The sequence below is a fragment of the Stenella coeruleoalba genome (genome assembly GCF_951394435.1).
Source record: "Stenella coeruleoalba genome assembly, chromosome: 8".
Classification (NCBI taxonomy): domain Eukaryota; kingdom Metazoa; phylum Chordata; class Mammalia; order Artiodactyla; family Delphinidae; genus Stenella; species Stenella coeruleoalba.
Genome location: NC_137154.1, coordinates 437802 through 464436, shown reverse-complemented (window position 1 = coordinate 464436; position 26635 = coordinate 437802). Strand labels below are relative to the sequence as shown.

Below are 26635 nucleotides of genomic sequence, written 5' to 3'. Positions count from 1 at the left end.
GGGTCGCGTTGCGTCGGAGTCCGGCGGAATCGGCCTCACAGTAGGGGACCCCGATGACTGGGGACCACGGCCGACGCGGCCTTCTAGGCCCTGAGGAGGGCTAGCGCAGAGCCTCTCGGAAACCCTCGTGCGGCCTCGGACCAATTCGGACCGACTCGGCTCCGCGCTTCGGACCACTTCGGCCCCCCTCGTTTCCGGACTCTAGGCCTCGGCTTGGCTGGACTCGACCGGGCCGCTTCGTGCCGGTTCGGGCCCTGTTCGGGCGGCCCCGGCTCGGCTTGGCGGCCGGCTTCGGGCGGGCTCGGCTCAGCTCGGCTCGGTTCGGGCAGCCCTCCTCGGTCAAGCTCGGCCCGTCTCGGCCCGGCTCGGGCGGCCTGCTCGGGCGGCGCGCTTCGGGCTCCGTCCCGGCCTTCGGGCGGCCCCGGCCGGCGCCTTCGGGCGGGCTCGGCGGAGTCCGGATGGAGGACTCGGACTCGGCCGCCAAGCAGCTGGGCCTGGCCGAGGCGGCGGCGGTGGCGGCCGCGGCCGCTGTGGCGGCGGCGGCCGCGGCCGCGGCGGGAGGCGAGGCGGAGGAGCCCGTGCTCAGCAGAGACGAGGACTCGGAGGAGGACGGAGACTCGGAGGCGGAGCGCGAGACGCGGCGGGTGACGGCCGTGGCGGTGATGGCCGCCGAGCCCGGGCACATGGACATGGGCGCCGAGGCCCTGCCTGGCCCCGACGAGGCCGCCGCGGCCGCCGCCTTCGCAGGCAAGTGCCGCCCGCCCGTGGTTCCCGCGCACCTGTCCGCACCTGCCCCACACCTGCCCTACACCTGCCCTGCACACCTGCCCCGCACACTCCCGCACGACCTGGCGGCACCTGCTCCGCGCGCACTCCTCACACTTGTCCTCCACGCGCACCTGCCCTGCCCACGCCTGGCTGACTGGCACACCCACCCTCCCCCAGCACATGCCTCGCACCTACCTTGTGTGCCGTGTGGTCCCTGCACACCTGCCCCATGGGAGCATCCTGGCCCTGCCCTGCCGCATACTTGCTCCCTGAACTCCTTTCCTTCCTTTCAGTGCTCTGCGCTACTTCCAGAACCTTCTCAGCACCTGCCTGTTGCCTTGCGTGTCCTCTCCTCCTCTGTCCTGGGTGCTGGTGACACAGGGGTCAGACACGGGTCCTGTCCTGGAGGAGCCCGGGGTTGGGTGCATCTGGTCACCCAGAATCCTGAGGGCCTGCTCAGGTGTGACCTTAGCCCTGGGGAGCAAGGCATCTCACTTAGTCTGGGAGGGCCCGCAGCCTTCGGGGGCAGTCCCCTCTGGCCTGTCCGTGGGGCCTCCATTTCCTCCTTTACGGATCTTCCCTTCTTCGGGCACCACCCGGGCTGCTGGCCCACGCGTTTGTTCTTGCCGCACAGAACATTCTCATTTTCAAGGTTCGTGAGCCATGCCCCAAGGCGCCCTTTAGAGGTTGTGTCTCCCCGGGGCACCGTCCCGAAGGAGGTAGAGACTTTCCTAAGCATTGTTCCCTCCCACTTGGGCTCCCGTGTGGCCGGCAGAGCCGGGCACTGGAACCCCTGGGGAGCATCCTAAGGCTCTTCTCCCCGAGGGAATTTCATGGGTTTCAGAACTGGACAGCGGCCTCCCCACGCAGTGCTCCGGTTTTTCTGGCCCTGGAGGAGCTGCGTGGGGCCTGCAGCCCGTTCTCTCACTGCCCCGGTGCCTGTGGTCTGTCCGGGATCCTCGCAAAAGGCAGGGAAAGAAGGCTTTGTGGCCCTTAAAGGGTTCCATTTTCATTGCTAAACTCTGGTTTAAAGTTGAGATCTTGGATGGTGAAGTTTTTCTTCAGCTTTGTGTTGTTTTTGCACGGGTTTTTCTGAATGCAGAAAGGGAATGTGATGCTATTCACACGTTGGAGACACGTATTGACATCACGTGTTTCTTTCCTGCAGAGTTTTATCCTTGTGTTTTTCCAGTGTGTTAAAACTTGTTGGTTGTGAATTACCGAGGCCAGGTGATTCCCGGGTTTCTGTAACTCAGCAGGACAGGGTGCTGGCTTGAGGCTGCCTCCCGGGCTGCTGGCGAGCTCTTTAGACCTGAGCTTGTGTTCAGACCCCTCGGGCCCGGGCTCCCTGGGACACGGTGGAGGAGACAGATGGGGAGCAGGTGTTTTTAGAGCAGTTTAAGTGAGCTCGGGCTGATGGAATGTGCAGGACTCTCGGTCAGTTTGAGCACCTCCCCCAGGCCACAGGCGCTCTAGGTTTGGGACATTCGGAAGGCAGCGCCACCCCTGGTGGCTGGGGGAGCATCAAGGGAGGGCTGTCCGGGGCAGCCCATCAGGAGTGGGCCATGGGCAGTGGGGGGAGCACGGGGGGCGGGGCGCGGCGGCGCCCCCGTGTACAGACGCTGCTAGGAGGGGCCGGGCTTAGAGTTGGGGGGCGCGTGGGGTGGGCACAGGCAGGTCTGCCGCTTTTCAGGAGGAAGAGGTCCGTGGCAGGTAGGGGTGAAGGAAGGGGAGGGAGGGATAGACATGAGCCTTCCTGCACTGACCTGCAGGAGAGGGGCCAGGAGGATCCCCACCCGGAAGGGAGGGAACTCTAGGATTTTAGGGGCCTCTTTGGGGTATGGTTTTAAGTAGAAGGGAGCGAGATGCCAGGGCAGAGCTGTGGCCAGCTCAGTGGGTGCGTGAGGGCAGGCGTGCCCTGTGGTCTACACTGTGCGTGGCAGGCTCTGTGGAGAGGGAGAGGTGGCCTTTTGTCCTTGGAAGGACCAGGTCATTCAGACTGGTCTAGAAACGTTGGTCGGGCGTTTCGTGTACAGCGTGAGGCCTCCCACGGTAGCTCAGGTACTTGACCTGGACCCACCATGGGCTGCCCCCCACCCTCGCCCTGTCCCCAGTGGCCTTTGGCTGGGCCCTGAGTGAGGCTCCTGTGTTGCAGAGGTGACCACCGTGACAGTGGCCAACGTGGGCGCCTCGGCGGACAATGTCTTCACCACGTCGGTGGCGAACGCCGCCTCGCTCTCGGGCCACGTGCTGGTAAGCCGCCACGGGAGCGCTTCCGGCCCCGAGGGGGGTGGCCCGTCCCCCAGAGACCCTGAGCCTGCCCTGTGCCGACTGCCTGGGGAGGGGAGGGGAGGGGAGATCTCACGGTTTCCTTCTAGCCTGGATCACGCACCTGGGACGCTGTACACCTGAAAGCAAAGTGGGTGTTACTGAGGTAGTGACAGACAGAAAAGTGTTGCTCCTGAGTGTAAGGGCAGCAGGTTGGTGAAGGGCTCAGGGGTGCAGATCTAAGAGTCTTGGTTTATTTCTTCTGGTATCAGGATGCACGCAAGCTGATAGCCAGGCAGTGACGTGGTGCCTCTGGCCGGTGTCCTGCCTGACAGCAGACTCTGTCACGTTCTCGTTTTCTAGGAGGGGCTGGAGCCAGAGGGTCGGGGAGTTAGGGGCGGCCCCAAGTCAGCGGGCTCTGAGGACAAGAAGACCCAGAAACTAGTGTGATCCTTCTGGAAACTGACAAGGAGAGGGGGTCTCGAGTATCGACATGTCTCACATGCCTTCGTGAGAAAAATACTTTGCGGTTCTCGAAGGAACGCAAAGCGTTCTGTGGTTCCGGTCGAGAGCTGTACGAGTGCAGTGATTCAGGTGCAGGCAGTGCAGACGCCCTTACTGAGGCGTTGACCCTGCAGGCCTGTGAGAGCAGGCCAGGTGTGTGCATGCGCACGCCGGGTGGAGGGCCCGCAATCCCACGATAAACTTCTACTCACCTCCCCTGGTTTGAAGGCCACATTTTCAGACGTAAGAAAAGGTCTTTGTCTTAGTTTTATCCTCAGCGTGAAAGCACGAGAGCGTCCCAGGCCTTGGTGTGGACGGGGTGCGCCGGGGTCTCTGGTCCACTCCAGGGCTGTCTGAGTGAGGCCATGAGCGTGTGCCTGTGGGCAGTTGGGGTGGGCTTAGCGCCCGCAGGGATAGCAAAGGGGCATCTGGCTGGCCCAGAGGAGGCAGGCGCGGTCACGGCAGCATCCAGCCCCAGTGGAGAGGCACGTAAGCAGCGTGGCTCGGGAAGCCCTGTGTCTGGGTGGGCTCGGGCATGAGAAGGGGTCCTGCACTGGGCCTTGGCTGTGCTTATGAGCTTGGCCTCTCGGAAGCCCTCCCCCGAGGCCTGCAACCTCAGAGGCTGCCCAGGCAGACGGGAGGGCATTTCCTGTTCCAGGAACACATTTATCCCTTAACTTGGACAAGCCATGCGAGCATTCGCGCAGAGCCATGCAGACCTAGTGTCGCCTCTTCTTGGCCTTGGCTCTGCATCTGAGAAGCATGAGGCATGGTGGGCCCCCCGGTGGCGGTGTCAGCTGGAACCTCTCTGTAGGACCGTGTCCCGGTGTGCAGGTGTGCGCCAGCCGCTGTCACTTGAGACTACTGGTGTTCTTTCCCCCAGTCGGGCAGGACAGCCCTTCAGATCGGGGACAGTCTGAACACCGAGAAGGCCACGCTGATCGTCGTGCACACGGACGGGAGCATCGTGGAGACCGCCGGGCTGAAGGCACCCACTGCCCCTCTCACCCCCGGTATGCCCTCCTGCTCCAGGCCTCGGGGGCAAAACGCTCTGAGAGCTGGTGGAGTTTATCCTGGGGGTGAATTTTATCTTGTGGTGAATTTCAAATTTCAAATACTATTTAGTTTAAGTATAAAAAGTGGATTATTTCAGGCAACAGAAGAGTTGCCCAGAGTTACAGGGGGCGATGCTGCAGAGCTGGGGGAAGAACCTGTTAGAATCAAGATGTTTTTTGTGCCTTTCTGTTATTCGGGGTGCGTTCAGGTCTCTCATTTTCATGATGCTTTCTTTGCTCAAGGCCCTCAGTCTCCTCCGACTCCTTTGGCTCCCGGCCAAGAGAAAGGTGGAACTAAGTACAACTGGGACCCATCGGTGTACGACAGTGAGCTGCCTGTGCGCTGTCGGAACATCAGTGGCACCTTGTATAAGAGCAGGCTCGGCTCAGGTGGGCGCATGCGGGGTGGGCCCAGGTGTGCACAGAGTGGGCCCAGGTGGGCTTGCGTGGGGTGGGCCCAGGCTGCTGCTTATCGCCTTCCCTTTGCATCCCCCACTGTAAGTTGGGGCCAAGGATGGCCATAATGACGCATAAACTAGTTAAACGGGCAGGTCGAGGAATGGGGTGGCCCGTGGTAGGAGCAGGGCTGGACCATGTTCCCTACGGCCCTGGGTCAGCTGGGTGACCCGTAGGTAGAAGGCTCTGCAAGTGGGAAGACGTCATGAGCTCCGTGTGGGATATGGTGGAGTGTGCGGTGACCGTGGACAGCAGGTCGGGGCTCAGGCATGCGGTGGGAAGCGCTGCCTGCAGATGTGGGCTCGCCGTGGGGCACTGAGGGAGCGGCTGAGAGCAGGCAGGCCCGGGACACCGAGGGGGGGTGGGCGGGAGGGGAGATGGGCCTGGCCCAGTGTCAGCGGGAACTACAGCGGGTGGCTTCGTCCTTTCAGGAGGCCGGGGGCGCTGCATTAAGCAGGGGGAGAACTGGTACAGTCCTACCGAGTTTGAAGCCATGGCAGGAAGGGCCAGCAGCAAAGACTGGAAGAGAAGCATCCGCTATGCGGGGCGGCCGCTGCAGTGCCTCATCCAGGTACCCAGGTGCCGCGCTTCCCCGCCCTCCCTGCTCAGAGCCGCAAGCCGCAGGCCCGGCTCCTGGAGCATCGGCCGCAGGGCTTTCCAGGGTTCACAGGCTGGAGTCAGATGCGATCCGAGTCCCCCGCTCACTTGCTGTGTGAGTTACCTTTCCATCTGCTTCCTGATGTTCCAGATGGGATGTTGAGGGTGTTTGCTCCACACCTTGCCGTGAGGAGTGGATGAGGCAGCGTAACAGCTTCCGCTTGAGTGCGTGTGACTTTTGTTTATTTATTAACAGGAGAAAATCAAACGGAAGTTTAATAACACGTATACATGGGAGAGACTGAGGAAAACTGAGTAACTCTGCCTGTGACGTTTAATTAATTAGTTATTATTTTTTTATGGTACGCGGGCCTCTCACTGTCGTGGCCTCTCCCGTTGTGGAGCACAGGCTCCGGACATGCAGGCTCAGCGGCCATGGCTCACGGGCCCAGCCGCCCCGCAGCATGTGGGATCCTCCCGGACCGGGGCACGAACCCGCGCCCCTGCATCGGCAGGCGGACTCTCAACCACAGTGCCATCAGGGAAGCCCTGCCCGTGACTTTTTAAAAGACACCTAACTTCTCTCTCCTTGAGCTCATCTGTGAGAGGAGAGGGCTCCTCGTTGCTGTTTCCGGTTTAGCTCTAGGAGGTTGATAGAGAAATCACGCCTACACTCCCTGGCAGGGGAGAGATAGATGCTGCCACCAGCAGAGATGTGTACGAGAGAAGGTTCTGGAAATGGTGGGATTTTACCTTCACAGGGGGATCGGGGTGAAACTGGTTGAGATCTGGGGCTGTTGACTCACTTCAGAGCCGACTTTCTCACGTGTTGCGGTACTTTTTAAATTTCAGGATGGGATCCTAAACCCTCATGCCGCCTCCTGCACCTGTGCCGCCTGCTGTGATGACATGACCCTGGTGAGTGGGCCCCTGCTCCCCTCAGCTCCTCTCAGAGCTGCTTCCAGCTTAGTTTCTTCCTCAAATTCTGGGTTTTGACCATTACTCTGATGAGTGAGGCCTCAAGTGGGCCCTGGGGCTGCTCGAAGAACGTTAAGGGAAACTTTCTTAAATAACGGAAAGCTCCTATAATGTCACCGTTTTTTTTTTTTTATAAATCTATTCATTTATTTATTTTTGGCTGCGTTGGGTCTTTGTTGCTGCGTGCAGGCTTTCTGTAGTTGCGGCGAGCAGGGGCTACTCTTCATTGCGGTGTGCAAGCTTCTCACTGTGGTGGCCTCTCTTGTTGCGGAGCACGGGCTCTAGGTACGCAGGCGTCAGTAGTTGTGGCTCGTGGGCTCTAGAGTGCAGGCTCAGTAGTTGTGGTGTAGGGGCCTAGTTGCTCCGTGGCATGTGGGCTCTTCTCGGACCAGGGCTCGAACCCATGTCCCCTGCATTGGCAGGTGGATTCTTTAAGCACTGCACCACCAGGGAAGTCCCTATAATGTCATCGTCTTAACCGTACTTTTTTTTGTGGTGACAAGTATATATGTGCTGTTTTATGTTTTTCATTTTTAATGTCACGTTATAAAAAAACTACACTGAGCTGATTTATATAGAGAACTTTTAATGTCTTTTGAAGTCTTTTTTATTCTAAATTCTTAACTGTTTAAATAAAAGAGATATTTGCATTCGTTTGAACGTATATTGCTCTATAGCTTTCAAAGTGTGACACTAATTTGTTATATGTGGACTACCAGTTTTGTTTCAATGTTTCTATTGTTGAATATTATTTTTAAATGTCCTAAAATTAACTAGGAAGCTGCATAATGAGATTTCTTTTTTTATGGTTAATTAGCAGCAGCTATGGAAGAAAACTTAATTGGAGAGATGTTGTTGAGTGGGAAAACCAAATATTCTAAAATTGTCTAGTTCATGTGTAGATCACACATGAGTCTAGTAGAATGACCAGTAGGATATTTGTGTGAGAATAAGACACTTTTAAAGTTTGCTTGCGAAGATTGGTAGGTGACATTCTTGGAGATCTTCAGGGGTAAGAGGAGCAGAGTGGGGGGTCAGCCCCATCGGGAAGCATGGAGTACCTGGTACGGTTGTTTACGGTCACTCCAAACGCCGAAACCCTCAGGTGTCACCTGACTGCACATGTATGGGACGTGGGTACTGAAGCTAGAAACGGCCAGCAAGAAAACTCCGAGAAGACGTGGACCTGCGGGCTGGAGGCCGCGATGCAGTGAAGACGTCCTTCTCCCCACACTGGTCTGTGGATTTAACACGGGTCTCTTCAGAGCCCCGGCAGGATCTTGTAGACATCAACAAGTTGATTCTAAGATTCATATCAAAAGGCAGAGGAAAGGGGTAGCAACACGGTTTTGAGGACGAAGACTACAAGTGGAGGAATCACAGCACTTGACTGTCAGACTTGCTGTATTGTTTCTGCGGCCAAGACCGTGTTTGGCAGAGGGGGACCCGTCGATCTAGGAGCAGACCCACCGTCCACACATGGACCTGCAGGTGTGGGAACAGTTGGACACTCACAGGCGTAGAAGTGACCCTTGACCTAAACATCACACTTTATATACACACGAATTCAAGATGGATCATACAGCCAAATGTGTCCAAAACTAAACTACAATTTGTAGAAGAAAATCTACCCTGATCTAGGGTTAGACCTTCGACATGGAACCAAAGGCACAGTCCATGAAATGAAAACTCATAGGTCAGACTTCATCAAATTGAAACATTGCGGCTTCTGCCTCAGGAGTAGTGCTGTGCAGGGCTCCAGGGACCCACTCCCCGGACGAGTAACCCTAACTGGTGAAGATGATAAAAAGCAACCACTTAAGGTCTCTGGAGATTGTCCTGGGGGCATACAACAAAAAAAGAAACACTTATCCAGGAGAATCCTGTGAGTCTGGCGTTCGCGTCAGGCCCTGCTCCCTCCCTGCATCCCTCCGGCTCAGCCCAGGGAAGCTCCATCGTCCCGGCCCCGCTCGTCCCTAGGGTGGAGGTCCACGCAGCTGAGGCCAGCCGAGACCAAGCGGCTTGGCGAGCAGGGCTGACGGCCTGAGTGCCGTTTCTGCCCTGCTCCAGGGCAGCCCGTGGGGAGGAGGCCGGCAATGCAGGAGGGCAGCCGGCTCAGCTTCCCACCGGGAAGTGATCACCCTGAGAAGCCTCCTCAAAGGTTTGTCCTGAAAGCCACCCAGTACAGGAGCCTAACGTGACGATCTGACAGTGGAGCTGTTTGCAAAGGGTAGAGCAGTTAGGTGGCTGAGTCCAACAGCTGGTGCGGTAGCTGGGTCACTGCCGCCTGGAGGCCTTTGTCCAGGACTGCAGCCAGGAAGCCCTGGAGGGAGGGGGAGTCATCTGCACAGCCACTCAGTACAGCACCTAAAATGTCCAGTTTCAGCAAAAATTGTGAGACATGTAAAGGGCCAGGGATATGTGAACCACACGGAAGAAAAGCAGCAGACGCAGGCGCTGCCCGTGGTGGGGGCAGCAGACGAGGCTTCCAAGCAGCCTCTGTGTCTTCGGGGCTGAAGGAGACACGTCAAAGCGTCGTCAGCACGGGTCTCGGTCTGCGGGGGCACTTCAGGAGCGGGCGCTGACTTTCTCACAGTTGTGGAGGCAGGCAGCCCAGGCCAAGGTGCTGGTGTGTTCCTGGCGGGGCTCCTCCTGGCTTGTAGGCTCTCGCTTACTCAGCTGCTCCTACAAGGGCACTAATCCCGGCGGGTCAGGGCCCTTACCCTCAAGACCCCCGTTGCCTCCTTGCTCCAAATACGGCCACCCTGATGGTCAGGGCCTCACAGGTGGTCCTGAGGACACAGTTTAGCCTAGAAGGTGACGGCAATGTCTCAACATGTGGAGAAAATCAGTAAAGGAAGGAGCCACCGGGGAGAGCCCGGTGGAGATTCTGGGGTTGACGCGTAGGACAGAAGCTCACTTGCGGGTCCACAGCAGGTTTGAATGGGCAGCAGGAAGGGCCAGCGAGCCCACAGGGGTCTTGGGCGTGAGCTGGGAGGCTCACCTGATCTTCACGTTTTCCTGCTGTTTCTGCTCCATCGAGGTTCTCTCCTCCCGCGTGTCGGGGCCTCAGGGTCTGCGGGGCGCCCCCTGCTCCCCGTGGGCCCTCTCCCTTCTCCTTCCTTGGTCCCCACTTGTTTTCTGTCTCCCGGGGATTCCTGAAAATTCGGTGTTGATATTACTCTCCTGTTGGAAGTGCTGTTAACTCACACGTTCTCTCTGAAAGTACCTTTTCTGTTATTTTAAGCCGTTTGGGGCCTAAAGGGAGCTAAGGGAGCTTTGCGCGGTTCCGTCTTCTGGCCGCAGTCTGGGCATGTCTCCAGGCAGATCGCCATTGGAGAACAGTCCCGGGTGGAGAAGAGTCCCAGGTGGCGTTTCCACGCATCTCACTTTGCCTCCCGCCCCCCCTCCCCCAGAGCGGGCCCGTCAGGCTCTTCGTCCCCTACAAGAGGCGCAAGAAGGAGAGCGAGCTGCCCGCCACACCCGTCAAGAAGGATGCCCCCAAGAACATCACCCTGCTTCCCGCCGCAGCCGCCACCACCTGTGAGTCACAGTGAAGCAGCTGTCGTCACGCGACATGCTCTTAGCGTGTCCTGCTCACGCGTGTGGCCGAGGGGTCTGGTTCAAAAGCAGGCACGGCTGCCGCTCATGGGGCTCCCTGGCCTCTTCGGTCCCGGCCTGTCCTTGGCACGGACTTCACTTCGCGCAGCCCTCAGGCCCTCTCGCCGCCCCGGGGGCAGGCGCGGCTGGGGCACGTGTAGGGAGGGCGGAGGCGGGGGAGGCGCCTGCTTCTGAAACCGGGAGGAGGCGAGTTGGGCTGAGTTGGGCTGCGGTGGTGGGAGAGGCCTGGGAGGCGCCGGGTCGCTAGGGGCTGTCAGCAGCCTGACGGCTCCTGCAGGGGAGGCGCCCATGTCCTTGGGGCTGGTCGGCAGGAGGAAACAGAGCCCCCAGAATGCCGGGGGCCCCGCTGTGTTTTCTCTTCAGCTTTGACAAAAATCTTTTTCTTAATTCAAGCTACAAAGTCCTTCTTACGTTCTTTTAAATTTTATCTCTTGCCTTCTGACGAGACAGTACATCCAGGTGCTCAGGACACACAGCAGGAGCTGCGTCTGCTGGGGTAGGCGTCTCTGGCCCCCCCCAGGCACCGCCCCTGCGGAGGTGGCTGTGGGCCGGCGGACGCTGCTGTGGCCCCCGCGCACCCCGCCCCGACCCCTGGGTTTTTCTGCAATGTGCCCAGTGGGCCCAGCACGCGGTGACAGCTCTCCTGCTTTTCCAGTCACCGTGACCCCCTCAGGACAGATCACTACCTCTGGCGCGCTGACCTTCGACCGGGCGTCCACCGTGGAGGCCACCGCGGTCATCTCGGAGAGTCCGGCCCAGGGCGACGTCTTTGCGGGAGCCACAGGTGAGTTGTCTCAGCGCCTGGCAACGCGGCCCCAGCGGGTCGCTGGCAGGAGCTGTGGGGACCCCCGCAGGCAGGGGCGGCGGGACCAGGGCCTGAGAAGCTGAGGCTGCTCACGGAGCCTAGACGGGCGCCGCGGGGCAGAAACGCCCCATGTGCACGTGGAATGTTCTGGTAGCCGCCTCCGGAAAGTGAAAGGGAACAGTGGAAACTGGCTTTTGTACTGTGTTTTATTTCATGCAGAACATCCCAAATACTGTCCCTCTGACAGTTCACGTCCCCCACTTGCGCGGCTCAGGAGCTGCCCTGTTGGACGTGCAGCACAGCTGGGTCTCACGCCATCATGTCCCTCTCCCCTGACAGTACAAGAAGCAGGCGTGCAGCCCCCATGCAGGGTCGGCCACCCGGAGCCCCACTACCCAGGGTATCAGGACAGCTGTCAGATCGCACCGTTTCCGGAGGCCGCGTTGCCAACATCTCATCCCAAAATAGGTCAGTGTGGAAGAATTCTCCACGAGTGGCCGTCACGTGCAGAATCATCCTTCTGAAAGGCTTCCTAGGTGAAGTGGGGTGTGGGGCTTCAGGCCTGTGTTTGTAAAGCAGGTTTCACTGGAAGCTGCTGCTCATTTCTGTGTGGGGTGAGGCTGCTCACGTAGCGACCTTTGACCTGCAGAGCCTGAGATTCGGCTAGGCTCTGACCAGGACACTGTGCTTGGGGTCTGTCCCGTGAGGGCGCTCGTCCGGGTGGCCTCAGGTGAGAGGGTGTGTGCGTGTCTGCGACTCGCCCTGCCTGAAGCTTAACGGGGACGTGGCCCCACGTGTGCATTTTGAGCGATTTGTCACTGACGGCACGTTTTGGACACATTCTATGTCAGGACACTTTTTTACAGGGAGCATCGTAATCCCAGCTGGTGGACCTTTGTGTTTTTTACAGTTTCCGCCAGAGACAAGACAGCAAGATAGAAATTTGTCCCCGAGTCCTAGAAAACGCCCCTTCTCCTTCTCCTTTTCTTGTCTCGCCGCGCTCTCCTCTTGCTGTGACGCCCCTCCCACCCTTAAAGCTCGCCTCTGTTCTGCCTCTTCCCCACACCTTGCCTCAGACCCTGGCCCCAGGCCCGGTGAGCCTCCTGGCCGGGCTGTGGCCCTGCTGACTGCGGGGTCTGGGCAGGGACTGGATGGGGAGTGCCCGCCCCATGCGGTCGGCCGTGCCCTGAGCAGGGCTGCGAGGCCTGGGCGACCCGTCCCCCGTCTGCTTGCTTGCTTGTTTGCTTGTTTCAGCGTGGACGCGTGGCTTCCTGTTTCATTCAGGGCGTTGCAACCTGTTGCTGGGATGATTTGTATTGGGATGGTCCCTGATTTGGCTGGCAGGGGCCCCGAGAGCGGCTGCTGCGTCCTCTGTCCACCCTGTCACGCTGCCTGCTTCCTTATGTCCGGGCCCAGGGCCCTGCCCTTGCGGGGGCGGGGCATGGCCAAGGGGGCAGGCGTCGCTCGTCCGGCTCCCGTGTGTCTCCTGCAGCCTGTGTCCAGTGACCTCCAGCTGGGGGCTTTTACACCGAGGACTCGGGCGATGCTACCGTCAGGCGTTCTTCTCTGGGAGGATGTTAGACATTCAGCAGCACAGCCTGGGTGTCTCTGCCCCCAGGCCCCCCGGGACAGGGCTGGGGAGCCCTTGCGCGTCCGCGTGTGCGAGTCTCCACTTCCCGTCCAGAACAGCGTCCCTTTGAGGTTCCCTCCCGCCTCCATGACTTTCTTCTCCAGCTGAGGGGACCCTGCCTCCTACATCCCTCATCAGCCCCCCGGGGACCACAGACATCCCCGAAGGCTTTCTGTGTGAGCAGAAACGAAACCGGGAGGTTTTAGTTCTTCCGTCTGCTTTACTTTTTATGTGATGTAACAGCCCCCCGCCCCACACTGGCTCTGCACAAGCTCTATGGTCACCTCACCTGCAGCTGTTGTGTCATCCATGGACGGGTGACTTGAAGGGGGGACCGTGGGTATGCTCTGTTCGCCACCCTACTTTCCCACGTTTGATGAGCGTGCAGAGGCACCTTGAAGCCAGGAGATGGGTTAAGTTCTTGTGTTTTGCTTTCCACATGCTAGTGTTGACATCCTTGCCCGCCCTGGCGGTGCCTCCCTCCACCCCCACCAAAGCCGTGTCTCCCGCTGTGGTCAGCGGGCTGGAGATGTCGGAACAGCGGAGCTGGCTGTACCTGGAGGAGATGGTCAATTCCTTGCTCAGCACCGCGCAGCAGCTGAAGACGTTGTTTGAACAGGCCAAGCAGGCCAGCTCCTACCGAGAAGCCGCCGCGGCCCAGGCCAGAGTCCAGGCGGATGCAGAGCGGAAAGAGGTACCATTTGCACAGCGGGTCTGGGGCTGCCACCTGCAGAGCCCGCCCACCTTCCTGGGCAGGGGACCTGGCGGCCCACGCACAAGTGAAGCTTCTCTGATAGACAAGTGGCCACCGTTACCTGTCGGGCGTTTTTGTCCCTCGCACGCACCAGCCGTTGTTTTTGAGTGCCCGCCTGTTGTAGATGACACTCACCTGGTCAGGCCGTCTTCCTCCCGGGGAAACGGGTCTCGTGTGTTATCAAATCTGGAGGAGCGTCCTCTGGTGTGTCTTTGGGGCAGAGGTCTTGCGGTCACCAGCCCCTCCAGGCACCCAGCTCTGTGGCCGCATCTCAGCCCCACGGGGACTGGCTTCTCAGCCCCAGGGGAGCCGTCACAGGTATTTCGCTGCTGATGAGGTCCCCGTGGTTCAGGAAGCCTGGCGCCCGGAGCGTTTCCTGCAGCACAGGGTCCCTCAGCCGTGTGGCGCCTTTTGGGATGCGGTCTTCCAGGTGATGTGGAGCAGGTGCCCAAGCCGAGAGGAGGTGTGTCCTCACTTCCCAGGGCTCATCTGGGGCCGGAGGAGGGCGGGCCGGGCTGCTTGGTACCCAGAGCCCTCTTGGGAGCGGCTGGAGGCGGGAGAACGGACAGTGATGCGTCTTCAGTGTCACTTTGGTTTGTAGGTGAGTCGAATTGGTTTATCTCCACCAAATCCATATAAGAAAAAGAATTTCAGTTAGTACTACTTTTTATAGGTAAAGGGGAAAGAAGAGCTTTTCAGGTGCAGTTTTCCTTTTTCTTCTTTTTTTTTTTTGGCCGCGCCGCCTGGCTTGCTGGATCGTAAGTAGGGGGCTCTCATTGCCGAGAGGCAGTGGATTGAAAGCCTACGTGCGTCTTTGATGGAGTTGCCTTTACTCTGCTGCGCCCCAGCCAGCCGCTCCGCATGGTCGCCTCTTCCTGCACTTCACTGATCTCCTTCATCTTCGCTTCTTTAATAACTGACCTTTGGGTCAGCTCAGGATCTGCCTCTGTTCACTCCTTTCCTCTTGACTGGAAGCTCTGTTCCTTCCTTCACATTCCAGTCATTTTGATTGTTGGACCTTTTGGGTTATTCACGGCAGAAGCTCTGAGTTCTGTTGGATTCTCTCTCTTCCCCTGAAAAGTGCTGGACTTGGTTCTCAGAAGCAGCTGAGCTCCTGGCTGGTCTCCTGAACTCTGTTGTGTGAGGGGGAGTCTGTCTCGGTTACCTCTGCCCGTCACATCTCTAGTCCTGGTCTGGGTCACGTGCGGGAATGCAGGCCCTTCTGGGGGCGGGGGGCACCAAGATCCCTGCTCAGCGCCGCCTTCTGGGCTGCTCTTTCTGTTGGCTCAGCCCCGTGCTGGCTGCATGGGGGCGGCAGGTGCCTGTGGCCATCTGTGCTGATCTCGGTCTCCCTTGGCTTCCAGCCATCTGGCAGCTCCATCTTCAGCCCTCTGCCCACCCCCCAGCCCAGGTGACCACGGCCCCTTGCTGTGGCCCCACACACCTGGTGGGCAGGGGAGGCCCTGAGGCTGCCCCACCTGCGGGGGGCCTTCCCCCTCCCCCCTCCCCCTCGGGATTGGCTCCACCACCCCCCCCACTCCTGTCCCACCTGCCTGGGCCTTTCTCCCCGCCCCTCCCCGGGGTTCAGCCCTGCAGACTGCTCTGGTCACCAGAAGGGCAGCTGCTCCTTCCTTTCTGGGTCTGGAGGCCGCACGCGCGGGGCAAGAGTGCGCTCTTGCTGCTCAGCTGCCGGTTCTTCAAACATTTAATGTCTGCATGTTCCATGTTTGTAAACAGTTTACTAGTCCTGTTTCTAAAATACTTGATCGTATCTGGTTTTTGCGGTTATAACCAACGTCTTAATCGCAAAATGCACTCATGTTCACACGTTTCTGATCATATACTTCAGAAAAGTCCCCAATGTTCATAACGAAAGGGCATTTTTTTCTTCGTTGAAATATGGTTCACATACTGTGGAATTCACACCTTTAAGGTGCACAGTCCAGTAGTTTGTTCACCAACTTGTACGGCCACCACCACCATCTGATCCCAGATCGTTTCCCCTCCCAAAGGAGCCGTCACTCCCCACCACCCGCAGGCCCCAGCTGCGCCAACCTGCTTTCTGTCTCTGTGGCTTTGCCAGTTCTGGATGTTTCTTGGAAACGGAGTCACACGACATGTGGCCTTTTGCGTCTGGCTTCTCCCACTGAGCAGAGTGTTTCCAGGGTCCGTCCACGTAGCCGGGTCAGAACTTCATTCCTGTTTATGGCTAAACGGTAGTTGTCGCACCGCATGTTTCTTCACTCAGCCATTGGTGGCCATTCGGGTGGTTTCTACTTCTTGGCTCTTGTGGACAGTGCCCTGAACATTTTTGCACGGCCGTTTGTGTGGACGTGTGTTGTCACTTCTCCTGGGTGCATACCTGGGAGCAGAGCCGCTGGGTCCCACGGTGGCTCAGGGTTCACCTTCTGAGGAGCCACCAGACTTTGCCAGGGCGGCTGCCCATCCTGCATCCACCACCGTGTGTGCCGTGTGCCTTGCCCACGGCCTCACCACCACCGGTCCCTGATGAGCACGGCGGGGGGGCGACCCTCCCTTCCCCGGGGGTGGCGAGGATGCCCCCTTGCCGAGACTCTGGGAGTGGAGGAGACCACAGTGTCCCCCCGTCAGCCGGCTGGACAGCGGGTGGCGGGTGGCTCGGATCTGGGGTGGCGGCGGCAGCACAGAAAGCCGGACCTCATCCCCGCAGGGAAGTGCAGCGGGAAAACGGCTTAACTTCCAGTTTTACGTTTTTCATTAATTTTTGTGGACCTCACCTTCACAGAATAAAATTACAAGTAAATTAGACACATCCCTTCCCCTCTGTGAAAATTCCCCAAAGACAGGTGGCATGAAAAAGACGGAGTGAGGCGTTTCCACCTGGTCGGTCCCGAGGTTACTTTCAGGGCACCGTGTTGAGTCAGCTGCGTGGGTTTTGTCTTTCACGTAGGAATAGCCCACAGTCATGGCCACGCTCATCCCACATTTAAGGGTCCAGGAGCTGAATTCCTGTTGTGCAGAACTTCCCCCTCGACCCACCGTGGGACACGTGCTGACGTGCGTGTCCGTCGGGTCAGCCAGGAGCGTCTGCCGCAGCTGGATCGCTGAGTACCCCACCGTGAAAGGTTGGGCTTTGCATTTCATTTGTAATTTTATGAATTTCTAAGGAAGAAATACAACGTGAAATCCTTTTATCCTTAAAATCCTGTTTGGCGGAAGGATGCTCAGCCTTTAGTGAGGGGCTTGAGCCCACTTCCCCCGCCAAGGCATCCGACACGTTCCCACACCCGGAGCTTTGAAAATGGCTGGAGCTCTTACAGGTGTGCTTGTCCTCTCTCCGGAGCTGTAGGTGTGACGTGTCCTCCAGTAGTTTTCCTGTAAGCTGATCACATGGCAGGGGGGAAGCTAGGCATCCGTCCTGTCCGAGTGCCACCGGTGGGTGGACGCCAGTGTCCTTTTGTGTGTGCTGGTGTCACGAGGCTCCTCGGGTGACCTGGTTAAGTTGCTTGCAGACGTGGGTTGACCACCGTGTGCGCCCTGTGTGTTTACCCTTCGTGACGGCAATGTGTCTGATCCCTGTGGCCCCGTGATGACCACAGCTCCTCGACACTGGGTTCTTGGGAACCAGACTCCTCGGAGAGCCTGTTCCCCAGGATCCTCTGGGGGCTTCAGGGGGCTCGGGGGGCCTGAGAGGCCCCGACCTCAGTCACATGTGAGTGAGGGGACGCAAAACGTGTCCCTGAAGCAGGTGGCGGCAGCGAGAAGCGGCCGGCGGGGCCCGGGGGACAGTGAGCCAGGAGGCCAGGTGGGGAGCACTGGTGGCTGTTGTGGAGAGGCTGCTGGACACCCTGACGTCGCCAGGGTGAGACGGAGCCCCCCAGCTGGGTGGTTGGGGGAGGGCTGCCCCGGAGAACTCTTCTGGAAGGTCCTGTCCACGGCAGCCTCCTTAGGGTGCTGGGGCTTGGTGGGGAGGACCGGACGAGTGAGGCCCCGGGACCCCTAGGAGGAGGCTGAGCCCTCGCTCCCTGGCTCCCTGGGAGGGCGCAGGTGCTGGCGGCCCAGGGTGGGGAAGCAGGGCTGCCTGCTTGGACACCGTCCGTGGAATTTCTTGAAAAGTCACGTTTTAGCCCTGCTGAACTATTAAGGAGATTTTGCCAGTTTTAACCATGGGGCATTTGTGTTGTGTGTATATAGTTAGCTCAGCAGAGATTAAACAGGGCGGAAGACCAGACGCCCTTCCCGTCAAGGGCGCTGTGTCCATCCAGCACAAGCCAGCCACGTGGCTGCAGGGCGCCGGGCCGCCTGCCACGGCCCCGGCTGGGGGAGCGCGCGCACTCTGGGCCCCATCCCTGTGCTCTGGCCTCTGTTCATGCCTCCCGGCTCCTTCTCAGGCCTTCGATGATCTTCCCAACTTCCTTTTCTAGAGGGAATTGTGGCCCAAAGAGTAGCAGCGGCGGGCGGTCTGGGCGGCGCCTCTGGCTGCACCGCAGACGCTGTTCTCAGCGTTGGAAGAGAGCCGGTGCCCGCGGGTCAGTCCGGTGACACCTCTTCCAGGCTGCAGACATGCCTCCTGGCCGAGCCAGGGCGGGGGGAGGTCTCTGGCTTCTCTCTTCTCGTCAGCCCCCGACCCCCCCTCGCGGACTCGTCTCACTCCAGGGCCCCAGGGCCCAGCACATGCGCATTTGGGGCAGGTCGGAGGGTTCCATCTGTGGAGTGATTGCCCCTTTTCCTCCCTTAGTCACCCGGGGTGGCGGTCCCCCTCCTGGACAGCGGTGATCTAGGAATATTTCCAGAATTCTTCTCCGTGGGGGATCTGTCTCTTGTACACTTGTTTGTACCTTTGTTTCTATCAAGAGGGGCTCACGGCACCCGTGTTACTTGTTCTGCTCATCCGGTTTGGCTTTGGCGGCTGGAGCTCTGTCGGCTCCCGCGTCCCTTGCGTGCCTCTCAGAGCACCTCCCTCCTTTCTGGTGGTAGAAGACGCTCCAGGCCCATCTTGGGGGTTCCCCGCCCCAGCCCTGGAATCGGCCGTTTCTCCAGGGAGCCTGGTTCCTTTATTGGAGAACGAATGCTCTTAGGAACCAAGATCTGGGCGCTCTCAGCTGGCAGCAGGGAAGCAGTGGGTCCGACCGATGTGTGCAGACACAGCCCGAGGGCTCTGTGGCCGTCCGTCTCTGTCTGTGTGTCAGCCGGCGTGTCTGAGCCAGATCTCCTGCCCCAGGTTAGCTTGGGTTAAGAAGTAATTCCCAAGGGGCTGTGTTGGGAGCCCGGGGTCGGAAGTTCTTGCCGCACAAGAGCGGCTCCCGCTCCAGAAGGTCTGCTCATGACACAGGCTCTTCATGCACTTAAGAGGTATTTATTGAGCGGTGGCTGTTTTCCAAGAACTGTGCTGGTGCCAGGAGCACCAACATGGCAGGTCCAGGTGAGCGGGACTCGCGGGCTCGCGGGGGACAGGGTGTGACACGAGGCCGCTTCCCTGAGGACTTCCAAGCTGAGAGGCAGGAGGGTCCATGGGGCCCCCAGCCTCACGGGCAGCCGCACCTCTGCTCCCACTAACTGTGAGACCTTTGCTCTCCCTGGAGGAATTTCTATGTGTGGTTACAGACTTCGGTTTTTTCCTGTAAGTATTTTGTTCTTTAAAGTAGGGACAGTGGACAAGCTAACTTAGTAGTATCTCAGAGTCCCCGTAATGCGCGTGTTTCCTGAAGCGAGTGAGGGGGTAGCGGGGGCTCGGGGTGGAGCGTGTCAGTCAGCGCTGGGCAGAGAAGGGAGCTGCAATCCAGAACAGGAAGCAAGAAGCAATTTGCTGCTTTGCATGTACTCTCGGGGGTAGCGGTGGGAGGCGGTCAGCGGTGTTAGGAACGGGCGTCTGGTGTGGCTCATGGGTGTGCAGGTCACACACTCACCCGCTGGCTGGGAGCAGGGGCCTGGCCTGCAGTCAGCGCAGCCAGGTGCGCCGCACAGCGTGGGTCACGGCTGCACACACCAGCGCTAGCGGTGCCACTGGAGTCCCCCTCCCTGGCTGGTTAGAAGGAGTGGCTCCTTCGCGTCTTGTGGGGAAGACACACAGAAGACCCGCCTAGTGGAGCTGCGTGGCTGGGCCAGGGGTGCCTGGGCTGCGGATGAGGGTCCGGCTGGGGGCCGCAGGGCCTGACCGCTCAGGAGACGATCCTGACAGCTGAGAATCCTGGCCTTCCTCAGTTTGGTTTCCTGCACGTACTTGGTGGCAGTGAAATCCCCTGGTATTTGGAGCAAGGTTGGTGCAGCGGTGTGATCCGGAGCCCTGCTTCCCGCTCAGCAGTGCCCACCCCGCATCTGGGCAGCGGGGGGCGGGGACGCGGGTCAGCCTGTCCCCGCGACTGACGCCTGTGTCCTCTTGCAGCAGTTCTGTGTCAACTGCGGCCGGGAGGCCCTGAGCGAGTGCACCGGCTGCCACAAGGTCAACTACTGCTCCACCTTCTGCCAGCGCAAGGTAGGCCCCCCCCCCGTGCCACCTCCGCACTGTCCCTGGGCTCCGGCAAAGCCCCGAGGCAGCCACACAGGCCGTGGCCATGGAGGCCGCTGCTCCCCAGTGACCTTGACCTTGTCGTGGTCAGTGCTCCCCAGCCCTGGACGCCTCGTCATAAACCCTGAAAGTCAGTGCGGTTGTACGTGTAGGCGTCTGATTCTAAGAAGATTAAAGAGTGTTCTGGAGTAGCAGTTGCTAGTTCGGGTTTTTACCACTTTTCTCACCCTTACTCAGAGTGAGGGGCCAAGCCGTTGACTGGGACCTGTGGGGTTATCCTCTCCTCTTAGAAACTTTCCACGATTAAAAAAGGTAACTTGGGCTTCCCTGGTGACGCAGTGGTTGAGAGTCTGCCTGCCGATGCAGGGGACACGGGTTCGTGCCCCAGTCCAGGAAGATTCCACGTGCCGTGGAGCCGCTGGGCCCGTGAGCCATGGCTGCTGAGCCAGTGTGTCTGGAGCCTGCGCTCCGCAACGGGAGAGGCCACAACAGCGAGAGGCCCGCGTACCGCAAAAAAAAAAAAAAAAAAAAAAAGGTAACTTGCCGGGTGGACAAATAGTAAAAAATCCCACCCCTGGTGCCTGTGACTTGGAGCTGCATCTGTGGACACAGCCTCTGCTGCGCAGGGGACCCTGTGCCTGGCGGCTTCCCAAAGCGCCCCATCCTCAGATGTCCTCGGGAGGGAGGTGGGCAGGAATGACCCCCAAGACTAGGGTGTGTGGGATGTGGCATCTTCCTCTGCGTCTCAGGGCTTCCCGGGGGGCTGCAGGGGTCAGCACAGCGCGGAAGGTGTGTCCAGGGGCTCCCAGCTACGCTCCTGAGCCCTGGCCCGTTCCCGGGGCGGGAGACTTGGGAAAGAGACCCGCAGGTCTGCTTTCCCTGGTGTCACCTATGGCTCGTGTGCTGAGCAGAGGGCCCGCATGCCTGCTGCGCTCGGGGACGCTGGGAGGAGCCCAGGCAGCCAGGAGGAGCCGGCGGGGTGGACGGGCTCCTGCTGGCTCGTGATCCGAGAGGGCGGCTGATCGGTGGCTCTTCCCTGACTGTGAACCATCAGAGGAAGATTCGTGGGTTTATTTCGTGATGGAGTCGTTTTAGCCAGATAGCACTTTGTCTAAATGCAAGCTGCAGTCTTGGAACCTCTCTTGGTGAATTGGGCAGGTATATTTCAGGTGTAACCTTGTTGACAAAGACTCCACTTCTTCTGTTGGTTGTGTTGGGTTTGTGCTCCTGTGACTCGCTGCCCGATAAAGGCATAGGCTTTGGTTTTATTGGGTTGGCCACAAAGTTCCTTCGGTTTTGAAGTAAAAACAAAAGACACATTTTTCATGTTTCCCAACAACTTTATTGAACAACGTATTCACCGTTTTGTTCCACTACCTTCTGCCATTTTTCAGCCAACTTCATAATTCCATCTTCCCAAAACTTTTTATCTTTTTGAGCAAAGAACTGTTCCAGGTGCCTTTTACAGTCTTCCCGAGAATTGAAATTTTTTCCATTAAGAGAATTTTGTAAAGACCAAAATCAATGGAAATCCGAAGGGGCAATGTGTGGTGAATACAGCGGATGAATCAGAACTTCCCAGCCAAGCTGTAACAGTTTTTGCCTGGTCATCAAAGAAACATGCGGTCTTGCATTATCCTGATGGAATATGATGCGTTTCCTGTTGACTCATTCCAGACGCTTTTCGTCGAGTGCCGCTTTCAGTTGGTCTAATTGGGAGCAGTACTTGTTGGAATTAACCGTTTGGTTTTCCAGAAGGAGCTCATAATAGAGAACTCCCCTCCACTCCCACCATATACACATCACCTTCTTTGGGTGAAGACCGGCCCTTAGTGTGGTTGGTGGTGGTTCATTTCGCTGCCCCACGATCTCTTCTGTTCCACATTATCGTACAGTATCCACTTTGCATTGCCTGTCACAATTTGTTTTAAAAATGGAACGTTTCCATTACGTTTAAGTAGAGAATCGCCTGCAGAAATATAGTCAAGAAGGTTTTTTTCGCTTAACTTATGTGGAACCCAGACATCAAAGCGATGAACAGACCCAAGCTGGTGCAAATGATTTTCAAGGCTTGATACGGAGATTCTGAGTCTGTCGGCCTCTCCCGCGTGGGTATAACGTTGATTGTTCTCAATTATTGTTTCGATTTGATAGCTTTCAACTTCAACTGGTCTACCCGACTGTGGAACATCGTCCAGCGAGAAAGCTCCAGCACGAAACTTCGCAAACCGCTTTTGACATGTTCGATCAGTTACAGCACCTTCTCCACGCACTGTGCAAGTCTTTTTTGGGGGGGGTTTCAGCTGCGTTTTTACCTTTCTTGAAATAGTAAAGAATAATATGCCGAAAATGTTGCTTTTTTCCTTCAATATTAAAATGGCTACACAAAAATTCACCAATTTTGATAACCTTTTTTTTTTTTTTTTTTTTGCGGTACGCGGGCCTCTCACTGCTGTGGCCTCTCCCGTTGCGGAGCACAGGCTCCGGACGCGCAGGCTCAGCGGCCATGGCCCACAGGCCCAGCCGCTCCGCGGCATGTGGGATCCTCCCGGACCGGGGCACGAACCCGCGTCCCCTGCATCGGCAGGCGGCCTCTCAACCACTGCGCCACCAGGGAAGCCCTGATAACCTTTTTTTAAATGCACGCTGATATGACAGCTGTCACAATACAGTCTAACAAAATTGTTTCGAATGAAGTTAAAGACAATTAAACGCTACTAGAGCCATCTTATGGAAAGAAACAAACTCTTTGGCCAACCCAATATTTACAAAAATCAGTGTACAGTGAAGTTCAAGAACGGTTAATTTTCACGTGGGATCCATCGTGAACCCTCGGTAGGACCTGAAAAAACTTAAGCTCTGGGCTCCTTGTAATAAATGGTGGTGCCGACAGTACAGCTTCTGGGCCTGCCCACTGTGCTCCCCAGAATTCTGTGTGCTCCCCAAAGACCTGGAAAGGTAGTTAATGTTACTCACCTTCTTACGAGTTGGACAAGGGGCATGAATTGTTTTGGCTTTTACGTGCAGACTATTTTCTTTGCAGATCCCATGTCAGGGGTGTGTGTGTGTGTTTTACATCTTCATCGAGGTGGAATACATACCATAAAATCCACTAATTTTAAGGGTGCGATTCAGTGGGTTTAGTAAGTTTGCATCTGGGCAAACATGACAATTTGGTTTTAGAACTTTCCATCACCCCCGAAAGCCCCCTCGGCCCACACCCCAGCCGCTGGCAACCACGAATCTCTTTCTCTGTAGATGTGCTTCTTCTGGACATTTCACGTAGCAGGAGTCGTATAACATGTGGTCTCCCGCGTCTGGCTTCCTCTGACCAGCGTGTTCTCAAGGTTCATCCATGTGGAGCCTGAGTAGCGTCCACGGTGTGGCTGGACCTCGTCTTGTCCTCCAGTCCTCAGCCAGCGGACATCTGAGTGGTTCCCGCCATGTGACTGTCGTGAACACTCACGAGCGAGCTCCAGGGTGGAGACAGGTTTTTGTTTGTCTCGGCTACATGCGTACATGGATTTGCTGAGTCATATGGTAAACTTGCGTTTAACTTTAGTAAGAGCTTCCCAACTTTTCCGAAGTGACTGCACCCCCTCCAGTGGCGGGTCCGCCCGTGTCCACAGCGCTGGCTCTTGCTTTCTGGTCGTAGCCCTGCTACCGGCTGTGAAGCGACGTCAGTGCGTTTAGTCTGCATCTCCCTGATGTCTAAGGGCGCCGAGCATCGTTGTGTGTGCTGATCGGGCGTTGTGTATCTTTTGGGGGGAAATGTCTATTCAGATCTTTTGCCCGTTTTTAAATGGGATCGTTTCTCTTCTTATCGAGTGTGGAGATGTCTGTGTATATCCTGGATACAAGTCCTTTATCAGATACGTGATTTCCAAGTACTTTCCCCCAGTCTGTGACTTGTCTCTTTATTTCTTAATAGTGTCATTTGAAGGGCAAAAGTTTTTTTAATTTTGATGAAGTCCAGTTTACTTTAAAAAAATTTTTATTATCTATTATTTTTTATTTTTGGCCTTGCCATAAGGCTTATGGGATCTTAGTTCCCGACCGGGGAGCAAACCCGGGCCCCCTGCAGTGGAAGCATGGAGTCCTAACCACTAGGGAAGTCCCAAGAAGTCCAGTTTATTAAAAAAACATTTTTAATGGAGATCACGCTCTTGGTGTCATCTCTCAGAACTTCTGCCTGACTCAAGGTTAGGAGAATCTCCTATTTTCCTCTAAAACATTTATAATTTTAGGTTTGTTTTTTTTTTTTTCCGGCCGCATAGCATAGCTTGCAGGATCTTAGTTCACCAACCGGGGATTGAATCTCAGCCTTGGCAGTGAAAGTGCCGGACCCTAACCACTGGCCCACCAGGGAGCTCCCTTTAAGCTCTTACTTTTAGATTTATGCCCCATCTTGAGTTAATTTTTAGGTATGGTGTGAAACACTGTGGACTTGAGCCCAGCACACATGAAGTTTTACGTACTGTACAGACTTACAGAGTCAGGTAATCTACAAACTAAAAATTTATTCTTTCGAGTCTAAAAATAACAGGTGCTGGAGAGGGTGTGGAGCAAAGGGAACCCTCTTACACTGTGGGTGGGAATGTCAATTGGTGCAGCCACTGTGGAGAGCAGTATGGAGGTTCCTTACTAAACTAAAAATAGAGTTGCCATTTGATCCAACAATCCCACTCCTGGGCATTTATCCAGAGAAAACTCTAATTCGAAAAGATACATGCACCCCAGTGCTCATAGCAGCACTGTTTACAATTGGCAAGACATGGAAGCAACCTAAATGTCCATCAACAGAGGAATGGATAAAGAAGATGTGGTTCACACATACAATGGAATACTACTCAGCCATAAAAAGGAATGAAATAATGCCATTTGCAGCAACAAGGATGGACCTAGAGATTAGCATTCTGAGTGAAGTAAGTCAGAACGAGAAAGACAAATACCATATATCACTTATATGTGGAATCTAAAATATGACACAAATGAAATTATTTGCAAAACAGAAACAGACTCACAGACATAGAGAACAGACTCGTGGTTGCCAAGAGGGAGTGGGGTGGGGGAGGGGGGATTGGGGTTGGCAGCTGCAAACTAGTACCCACAGGCTGGATGAACAAGGCCCTCATGTGCAGCGTGGGGAACTACATTCCATATCCCGTGACAAACCGCAATGGGAGAGAACGTGCGAAAGAAAAAATGTGTGTGTATAGCTGAGTCACTTTGCTGTACAGCAGACATTAGCACACACTGTAAATCAACTAGACTTCAATAAAAAATGTTTAAAAATTTATTCGTTTGATATACAGGCAGACCTTGTTTTATTGCACTTCTCAGATGTTGTGTTTTTACAAATTAAAGGTGTGCGGCAGCCCTGCCTTGTCAGGTGAAGGTTATCATTTTTAGGAATAGAGTGTCTTTGAGTTAGGTTCGTACGGTCACACGCTTAACAGACTACAGCGTAGTGTACAAGTGACCTGCATGAGCCCCGGGAAGCCTGAGATCTTGTGTGACTTGCTTTATTGCTGCATTTGCTTTATTCTGGAACTGAACCCGCAATGTCTCTGAGGTACGCCTGTAATGATTTGAAATTTTATTTTTTTATTATAAAAATAAGGCAACACGTTGTAGAAAATTTGGAAGACGTAGGACAGCACGAAGATAGGCAGCTGGAGCCCTGCCCTCCGGGGCTCACCGCTGGTCTCTGTTCTTCCGAGTGTGTGTGATGTTCATTCTTGTCATGGCTCACCAAGCCCTAACCTCTCCGTGCGTCTTGGGGTCCGTGTCTCCACTAACCACGCCCCGTCGGGCCCCCAGAGCGAGCCCTGCTCCAGGCCAAGTTCGGCTCCATTTCCCGCCCGTAACGGGCGATGGCAGCTCCCACCCTGATGGGGGGCATTGCGGGGCGGGGGGGTGGACGTCCTCCCCGACCTCCCTGGGGGCGGCGGCCTCCCAGCCCCTTTGTGGACACGTGGCTGGCTCCGGCGCAGTCCTTTCACTTTTGCGATGATAAGTAATACGGCTGGGCAGCAACATCGGAGACAAGTATTCCTCTGCAGGTGTGAGTGTTTTCGTTTAGATCCCAGGGAGGAAGCAGCAGGATCAGAGCGTGGACGTGTCTCAAGGGTCATCCTGGGTACTTGCCTTCGGAGCGGGTCCCTAAACAGGAGGGTGGGCGAGGCTGGGAGCCCCCTGCCCCGGAGGGCTGGCCGCTCAGCACGTGCACACCCACTCCCGGGCACAGCCTTCTCACTCTGAACCGTAACACGGAGTCTGTCCTTCCTTTCAGGACTGGAAGGACCACCAGCACATGTGTGGTCAGTCGGCAGCTGTCACCATGCAGGGGGACGACGTCCATGTCGCCGAGGGTGTGATCGAGAAGGTCACCGTGTGAGGGCTCGCGGGGCCTCTGTGGCCAGGAAGGAGCCCTGAGGACGGGGGCCGCTGAGGACGAGGAGGAAGTTGCTGGCCAGGTTACGAGTGGACGTCGCGTGACCGGCACCCGGGCAGCGCGCTCCTGCCGCCAGGCCCCGAAGCGGGCGGGCGGGCGGCCGGTGGGCGCGGCCTGGGCCCTCAGTGCCGCTCGCGGTGCTTTTTTTATCCCTTGGATGGTGAGCATCCGGTCTTCCCTACGGGTGTGTCGTGTTCCGTAACACGCGTGTACATACATGTGTCTGTCAGTAAAGTTGGCGGCCCTGCCCCATGCGGA

General features: G+C 57.0%; 1 protein-coding gene across 3 annotated transcripts; it reads left to right on the top strand.

Annotated features, from left to right (window-relative positions):
- Positions 1 to 85: 85 nt before the first annotated feature.
- On the top strand, positions 86 to 26635 carry DEAF1 (DEAF1 transcription factor). 3 transcript variants are annotated; one of them, XM_079928615.1, is made up of 13 exons: positions 86 to 747; positions 2924 to 3021; positions 4424 to 4553; positions 4839 to 4985; positions 5483 to 5622; positions 6501 to 6566; positions 10043 to 10169; positions 10903 to 11031; positions 11392 to 11520; positions 13129 to 13376; positions 19798 to 19887; positions 26006 to 26062; positions 26216 to 26635. In XM_079928615.1, the coding sequence occupies exons 1-13, from the start codon at positions 459 to 461 to the stop codon at positions 26318 to 26320; spliced, it is 1755 nt and encodes a 584-aa protein (XP_079784741.1). In that variant the 5' UTR covers positions 86 to 458; the 3' UTR covers positions 26321 to 26635. The 3 variants fall into 3 exon arrangements, with proteins under 3 accessions (XP_079784741.1, XP_079784743.1, XP_079784742.1); XM_079928617.1 differs by lacking the exons at positions 26006 to 26062; positions 26216 to 26635 and adding an exon at positions 23179 to 24966 and having other exon boundaries at positions 87 to 747; XM_079928616.1 differs by lacking the exon at positions 26006 to 26062 and having other exon boundaries at positions 91 to 747.

What these genes read in the sequence shown, in the direction of transcription:
- DEAF1 (XM_079928615.1), top strand. Translation starts at nt 459, where the DNA reads ATGGAGGACTCGGACTCGGCCGCCAAGCAGCTGGGCCTGGCCGAGGCG. An exon ending in TAAGAGCAGGCTCGGCTCAG is followed by an intron (nt 4,986 to 5,482) that starts GTGGGCGCATGC and finishes TCGTCCTTTCAG; the next exon opens with GAGGCCGGGGGCGCTGCATT. An exon ending in CGTCTTTGCGGGAGCCACAG is followed by an intron (nt 11,032 to 11,391) that starts GTGAGTTGTCTC and finishes CTCCCCTGACAG; the next exon opens with TACAAGAAGCAGGCGTGCAG.